The sequence below is a fragment of the Microtus ochrogaster genome, linkage group LG4 (assembly GCF_000317375.1).
Source record: "Microtus ochrogaster isolate Prairie Vole_2 linkage group LG4, MicOch1.0, whole genome shotgun sequence".
Classification (NCBI taxonomy): Eukaryota; Metazoa; Chordata; class Mammalia; order Rodentia; family Cricetidae; genus Microtus; species Microtus ochrogaster.
In genome coordinates, this window is record NC_022030.1 from 616,729 (window position 1) to 625,216 (window position 8,488).

Here is an 8,488-nt window from a genome sequence, read left to right on the forward strand (position 1 = left end):
AGGGGGGAGGACTTTGGACTTTCCACAGGGCAGGGAACCCTGACTGCTCTTCAGACTTGTGAGGGAGGGAGAGAGGAGTGGGGGGAGAGCGGGAGGAGTGGGGGAGGCTGGGAGGAGGGGAAATTTTTTTTTCTCAATAAAAAAAAAGAGGCTAGAGATAATGGGCCAGGCAGTAATTTAATTAATACAATTTCTGCGTGGTTATTCCGGGGGTTAAGCTAGCCAGGCAGCAGGACACAGCCTGCTCCTCCTCACAACATCTATTAATTAATAAACTTTAATCACCTGCTCTTCCAAAAGGAATATCATTGTGAAAATTGTAAAAGCAAGGCTTAGAACCAGCAGTGGTGGTGCATGGTGGCAAGGCAGGAATATGTCTTAAATTCAAGCCCAGCTAGAGTAGCTTGCCAAGATACCGTTTTTTTTTGTTTTTTTTTTTGAGAGGGTGGGGTTTGAGACAGAGCTTCTCTGTAGCTTTGGAACCTTGGAACCTGTCCTGGAACTTGCTCAGTAGACCAGGCTGACCTCGAGCTCAAAGAGATCCACCTGCCTCAGCCTTCTGAGTGCTGAAATTATAGAAATGCATCACCAACTGCACCAAGGAGATGCTCAGAGGGTAAGCCACTGCTACACAAGCTTGCAAACCAGAGTTGAGATTCTAAGACTCCACTTATATATTAAGTGGGTATTGTAGCCCCTGTAATCCCACGCATGGGAGGGAGGCAGAACCTGGGGATCCTGGGAGCTAGCTAAACTAGCTGCATCAGAAAGTTCTAGGTTCAGTTGAGACACCCTGTCTCAGGCCTAGAAGAGTTAAGAACTCTTGCCACTCCTGCAGAAAGCCTGTTGGCAACACATTCTAGGTCCAAGAGATCGGGTGCTCTCTAGTGGCCTCTGTAAGCACTGCAGGCAGTCAGAAGCACAAAGGTGCACACAGGCACACACATAAACAAAATCAAAGACAAAGAAGTATATTTTTAAAGAGAGACCCTGCCTCAATATAAGAGGCAGAATCAAGGAAGACACCAAATGTTCATCTTTGGCCACCACACACACACACACACACACACACACACACACACACACACACCACACACCACACATGCACAAGCACGCATGCACTTATGTGCACATGCAACTATATAAACATGTGTGCCCACACATATGAACACTCTCTCACACACACATTCTCTCTCAGAAAGAAAGAAATTCTATAAAACAAAACTACCCAGAAGTTAGAGAGGTGGCTTAGTGGTTAAGAACATGTGATATTGCTGCAGGGACCAACATTCTATTCCCAGCCACCACATGGCGAGACTCTAAAAGCATACATATCTCCATAAGTGCACACATAGAGGCAGGCATGCAGATACACATATAAAGTAAATAAACCTTCTTTAAGACCATCAGTAACATTAATAAAATTAGCAACCTAGCAAATTACTTAGTGAAAGATTGCCTCTCAATGTGTCCTTAAAAGCGCCCTCTCACATTTTAGATGCATATTGTTGTTCCCAAAACAAGCATTGTACTGTTTTTCCACAAATAATGAAAAAAAAATTACTCTGCATCTTTCTAAGGAATATTTAGTGTAAATTAACCAGCTGACCTTCAGTGTGTCTCTGTTTGCATCAGGCAGAAGGATGACAAGGAGGTTCAAAGCCTGCAATTGTTCCTTTTTGGTTGGAAGATCTGTAGAGAGATGAAAGAAATCTAAAAACTTTAGGGAACACTTTCCTTTCTTTTTCCATTTCTAAAGGAAAAGAGAAGTTATTGGGTGTCAACGTTACAGCGAAACATAAGATGCAGTGCCTGAGCAGCCAGCCTCCCTGAGAGTGTTTGCTGGAGATCCAGGAAGCAGCTGCTCCAAGCACCCTTCATCCTAGGATGCTAGCTTCCAACTGGGATCACATGATGCGCAGCCTTATGTTTGCAGACATACCACAGTGATTTGGAAACAATTCTAGCTTCCATATGCTAATTCTCCTCCCAAGGAAGCATGGAGAAGACTGGACTGTCCAGGAAATGCTACCAAGGGTAGGGGACTTCTTTAACACTGAAACTTGTCTCTTTCAGTGTCAAGGAACAAAATACAAAAGGAGAGCCCTGGCAGGCAGAGGAAAAATGGGGTCTGGAGTATAGCAGGTGTCCAATAAATGTGTGTGGCATGAATAAGGAATCAATCAGCAAGGAAAGCTTTTAAGAGGTAGATAATATTATCACTGGAACCTAATATTTCCAGAGATTTAGAGAATTATCAGTACTACTTTGTCAGCTAGCAACAAATTTGACCCATATCCAGAAAATGTATTCAAAACAATGCAACTTCATCACTATGAATATTTTTCCCAAAAGATTGTTTTTGTTTAAAGGAGATAATTTAAATAGTGATTTTCGTTGTCTTCATGAATTTTTGAAAAAAAAAATGCTATGACACAAGGTAACTTAGGCATTCACCCCAAAATTGCACACCTAAAGAACAGCATGCAACACTGTAAATGGGAACTCTACCTCTCTGTCATCATTAATAATGCACTCATTCGCTCACAAAATTTCCAGTTTGGAAGACAAAGATATGATAACTTCAATATCATTACAGTACTCTTTCCTTGCCTGATGGCCCCTGGGAGTAAACGGAACAATCATAGCAAGATATAAACCTTGCAAGATCTCTGTGTTCCGTGGAAAGGAATCAAGACTGATTACTTATCTTAATTTGGGAGTTTTCCAGAACCACAGAATGGCCACACACCAGAATCCCATGGCCCTCTACCAAGGAGGCAGCCAAACATCCTCCAGCCCCCTACACAAATCCAGGATTTAAGATTTTTGGAAATGGCCATAGATGCTGATATCTCCTTGTGCTTTCATAATAACTGTTAACTCACAGCTTCTCCAGTGTGTGCTGCTTTCAACACCTGGCAAGAAGCCACATCAGAGATCTATGTGACTCACATAGTTCAGAGAGAAACTTGAGGTTTCCAGGTTTTATCTTTAGATGTATTGTGTTCTTAAAGGCCATGTACCTAATCTGCACCTGAAGAGAACATTCTGGTATGTTTATTTATGGAAGGCAAATGGTGTGTGGCATTTGAGCAACCCTTGACAACTATGAAACATGTCTAACCAAAGACATCTGGTGATTTGGCCTATGATGCCAGTGGTCACTGAGACTGTAAGTGTGAGTGGTACCTATTCCCAGGCTACTTCCACATGGAAACAACTTACTCTGGACAGCCTGGAAGGCTTTGAGGTACTCCACACTCAGCAGCGGCTGGGGCAGCTCTCTGAGAAAGAGCTTTAGCAGGCTGGCAGCGTCATGTTGCTTGACACTCTCCCAGTTGAAAGTCCCTTCATAAAACTTCATTTCTAGTTCTTGGCAAAGATTCTGAATGGCACAGAGGGAGAAAGAAATTAGCAGTACACACGTGTTTATTTTTTCCCCTGTTGAGAGTATGATTATTTTTTTCTACCTTACAAGAAATCTAATCTGTTAAGGGTCAGAGTAATAAAAGTCAACATTTGTCTGTCACTCAGAAAAATGCCATCCCCAGCCCTGCCTGCCCTTATGTAGAGGAATTATACCCAAAGTGAAGAAAAAGGTTTAAGTATTTTCACCCACTTTAATTAGCAAAGGTTTAATCAAATGATCAACTAAAATCACTTTCCATTAGGCACATCATCTAGACCCTACAATTTGTTATTATTATTAAAACAGACCACTTAAAATTTAAGAAGATGTTTTTGAGCTATTTCGAGGTATGTTACATAACAAAACACATAAATCGATTACTGGGCAAGCAAAAGGTTACCTCTCATTTGTTACCTCTGAGAATTGCAAAAGCCAAATCCTATAGAGAGGATACAAAAAATATATAATGATACCTACCTACCGTCATTGTACCATCATCCTGCTGCTAGTTCAGGTTAACGTTTGGAATCCATGTAGAATCAGGATGCTGAGGTCATCCATTTCAAACACTCTAGATGTGCCAACCCCCCTCCTACTACTACTACATCTAGTTCCTAACTAATATTTTTTCTGGATTCATTTTTAATGTAACATAAGCCCTGTTATGTCAAAAATTCTTCTAAGCTTCTATTACTGGAACCACTTTCTCAAAAGATGGCTTTGGTTTGGCTTACGTTTTCTTTGTTTGGTTTCTTATGCTATGGTGCTGGGGGTGGAACCCTAAGCCCCCTGCATGCTAGGAAACTGGTCCCCTACTGAACTAGATCCTCTGTTGTTCTTCTGCTTCTCCCAACACAACCCTCTTTTCTTTCTTTTTTTTCCCCTTGTTTTTCTAATAGGTGAAAAACATGGATGCTACATCAAAACTCAGAAGTGGAGTAAAAGGGGAGCAAAGGAAAAAAAAGAAAGGAGCAGGGAAGGAGGAAAGATGGAGAGAGCAGAAATGAAGAGGGAGCAAGACAAGAAGAAACTAAAGGAAGGAGGGGGGCAAGAATGAGGACTGCAGGAAATTCAGAGGGGCAGGGACACCAAACTTTTGCCCATCATCTTTAAATCATTTACAAGGGGCTAGCTGCAGCATGATCCAGTCTATGACTACAGGCTGGGTGGACCAGTTAGCACAGTTGAATCCACTTAACTGGCCTTCAAAATCAAACTAGCTGTTCCTTCTGTCAACACTGCCAACTCCCTGGCTCTTGTCAAGGGCCTTAATCTGCTCCCCACCTGGAGTGCTATGTTCCAGCTCCTTCTAAAATCAAAACTCAATTGCTATTACTCATCCTGATTAAATCTCTCACCCAGCTCCCTAGTACCTCTCTGAGTCATGATGTTCTCATTATCATAGGATTATAATTGGTGATGTGGGGATTTGGAAAAATAAAATCTTACAGAAAAAAGCAAAAGGCGTTTGTACAGAAACTATAAACTGGATGTTGCAAGGCTTTATTGTTCTATTTTATCTGCTTTGCGAGCAAGAATAAGGGGTGGGGAGGCTGAGTTGGTCTTTAAAACGTGCAAGCATAATTAAACAATAAAATTGTACATTAACAGAAACTGAAGTGTTTCTTCGCTTACCTTGATTCTCATGGCAGCTCCCGGTATGCGTAGGAGGCCCTCAGTTTCCAGACCGCCTTCTTCAATTCGAGAAATCAGCTGTGGGTAAGCCAATAAACATTCTGATCTCGGTGTTTGTAACAGGTACAGTTTAACATCTGTCCCCCTCCCCCATATCAGTAAGTGAAAGTTGATTCCGAGGGCATGCACACTGGATTTGAGATGAGGCTTTGAGTGCTATTGAGGCAACATCTTCAAAACTATGCATACGAAAACCTGAGATAAAATTTTGAAAGAGTTGGTCTTATTCTCCTTTGTAAAAGAAATGTGTATTTCACACAACAGCTGTGACTCTCCACAGGATCAGGGAAAAGATGTTCACTGTGTAAACGCAACTCAGAACACCATTCTGCTTTTCCAGCGACATGCATTGTGCAATCAAATAAATATCATGCAATTCCAGTATTTGCACACTTATATACTGTGCCTAGTTTGTTTCAAGAAACAATACTTTTATATGAAAAAAAAATGGTTGCTAATATTCATTTTAAGCTACTGGTGGTAATCTTGAAGAAGAATGCTTTCAAATGGGGATTCTAAACACCAGTACTCAATGAATGGCTACATATCTACTTCAATGACTCCACTAAAATAAACTAAAATGAAAATGGAGAAGCCATAGGGTTGGGGACATCACTAGGTGGGGAAGAGCATGAACTGCTCTTGCAGAGGACTCAAATTCAGATCACAGTTACTTGGAACTTCAGGTGAAGGGGATCTGATACGTCTGGTTTTTGCAGACACCCTTTTTCACATGCGCATACCCCCACACAAATGAACACAATTTTTTTTAATTAGTAAATAAATATTAAAAAAAACAAATCACAAAAATCAGACAGGTAGGGAATATTCCAGAAGCAATTGTTAAAAAGCTGTGCAGACAGTAAAAGTGTTCTACTTCTTGACAGGGAGCTTCCCGTTTAAAAACCTGGGTCCCACATTCCTTGGGTAACACATGAAGCTTACAGAGGGCAGAGCATCCTCTGCGATGTTTAGGGAAATCACTTTCCACCTCCTCCTTACAAATGCAGGGCACTTACTACATAGGAGCTTCTTTCCTATAGCCCACCCCCTTTAGCCAGATGCGGCCTTCCCGTATCTCCAATCTTTCTTTAATATTCTCTGCACACCTTGGGGCATAAAATCCTTCAGGGTGCAAAAGAATGTTGTTTCCTTCAGGGAATTCCCTGTTAATGATTAATTGGGCTCCACAGACCACACAGACCTTATTGCTTTCCCCTTGCATATAAAAGTGTCTGTTATAAGAAAGCCTTGCATCCTCGGGAATGGGAGCGGGGTGGGCTTCTGTCTACATGTTCCAAAATCCAATGTGCCATAGCATATGGACCCTGGAAGTGATGGTGATTTCTTTGCCTTAATGAACTTATCTGTCCCATCCTATGAATAGATTTTGACCAGGAAATTCACGGATACAGAGGGGTTCCGAGAAAATGCCAATAACGGCATCAAGTTCTAATAATACATTATTGACTCTAGCATCCACCCCTGACCACTCAAAGAAGCACATCAATCTTTCAAATTCAAATAATTTCCGAGACCACATCGTTCAAGAACCGCTGTAGAGAAACCCGGCGCGAAAAGAATTAGGAATTGTTTGAGATTAGAAGGACATCATAAAGTATTTCCTGCCAAATTTTAAAATATTCCATGTACGACCAACTTACATTTTATTTCCCCCCATAAAATATTTGCATGTCCTGTTAAATCATCCAATTGAATGCGGGCAGCTGCAGTCTGTCAGATTTGAGCAGTCTACACTTCTCACTGTCATTAAGTACAGAAGAAAAGCGGGGCTGCTAAACAGCCGAATGGGATTCATTTCTGAATTCTACATTTGAATATATTTCTAGTGTTCTCTAATGTTAGATCCCAGCCTCAAGAGGGATGTGTGTGCTGCATGGAACAGTATCATGTACTATCTCCTATTTCTCACTTGGAAAATCACATGTTTTCGCTACATTATTAATTAGCTGAGTACTGGCTTTTACAATAATAGGAAACAAGCTTTCTTCTGCAGCCTCTGCCAAGGCTGCTGTGTCCTGGAGTTCCGAGCACGTGCAGTACCCAGCTGCCAATTTCAGGAGAAGCCTGCCCTGGATGACTTGGAAGTAGGGTGGTCTTTGTCCCCCTGAAGGAAGCAGTAACCCCCAAGAGTGTAGGTGTGGTTATCAGGTCTGAATAAGAAAACTGCCTTCATCGGGTCTTCGGGTTTCTGACAACACCATGTTTTGAGTAATGTATGTGGTCCCTGTAATGTCAAGGTCCCAATTAAAATACTCATGGGGAGAAAAAGTAAAATTTGCTTTAGAGGATTAAAGAGCTGTGATAATTCCAAGGAATGCTTGCAAAATCCAACTATGGTTTGGGGCACGGGGCAGCGATGGAATTCACACCCAGGGCAGCTGAGCTACATCTCCGACTATAATTTCTCATGGTAGATGATAGCCACGTACTACATGTGGCTCACTACTTGTTAATTAAAAAGCTAGTGGTTTTCGGTATCTATCTGGATAGTAACCATTTTATGATGGCTCATAACATTCCAAATACTTTGGGGACATTGCTTTTTAAAAGCAAAGGTATTTTAAGTTCTATAACACCCCTGATAGAAAATATTGTTAATACTGTGTTTTTGCAACTATGTGTGAAAAGCAGACAGTGTATCAGCAAATGAATATGGCTATATTCCAATAAAGCTTAATGATCAACACACACACAAAAAAAACAGGAAACATTCTAGCTTTCCTTAAATTTTCAAGACCTCAAATAGACAAAAATAACTATACTCAAATAGGCTGTTTGGAGAAACAGGTATTCCATACTTTATCAGTGACCTATAATATTACTCAAAATGTAAATCATGTATTGTGTGTATGTGTATGTAGAGTGTGTGTGTGTGTGTGTGTGTGTGTGTGTGTGGTGAAAACCAATAGGGAAATGAAATCAAACCCTTTGGCACAACACTGATTTTACTGACCATTTTGACAAAAAGACATTGGATTGAAAATTTGATCAGAAAATGCACTTTGAAGTAAAATGAACATTTTTCTTTATTCATCCCCTTCTAAGAACACGGTTTGAACAACATGCTTTGCGGGGGGGTGATCAAGAAAAGTAAAAAATTAAGTTGACTGATATGAAATAAGCTTTGGCTAGTGCCACCTGCAGACATTCTCCTTTCACATTGAAGATGAACCCTCTGTAGTCTGGGAGCCAATGTTCCTGCAAACCAACTGCTTCCTTCTTTTCCCTCTTTTACAAAATGGAAGGACAGACAATGGGCTGTGCGCTGGTGATTAAATGATGCTTCTCACAACACATCTCTGCAGCTTCTTTCTTACAGCACAAAGCAGATGCAAACTGGTGATGGCTGCCTACCTG

At 41.1% G+C, this 8,488-nt stretch overlaps 1 protein-coding gene across 4 annotated transcripts in view; it reads right to left on the reverse strand.

Moving 5' to 3' along the window:
• The window catches only part of Arhgap18 (Rho GTPase activating protein 18), a 220,621-nt gene that overhangs the window by 31,774 nt on the left and 180,359 nt on the right, over nucleotides 1-8,488 (reverse strand). For all 4 annotated transcript variants that reach the window (XM_026786410.1, XM_005360897.2, XM_013351448.2 and 1 more), the window contains exons 8-10: nucleotides 5,048-5,125; nucleotides 3,229-3,388; nucleotides 1,610-1,692 (exon numbers count right to left, since the gene is read on the reverse strand). In XM_026786410.1, coding sequence (XP_026642211.1) covers nucleotides 1,610-1,692; nucleotides 3,229-3,388; nucleotides 5,048-5,125 — 321 coding nt within the window. The remainder of the gene's footprint in view (nucleotides 1-1,609; nucleotides 1,693-3,228; nucleotides 3,389-5,047; nucleotides 5,126-8,488) is intronic.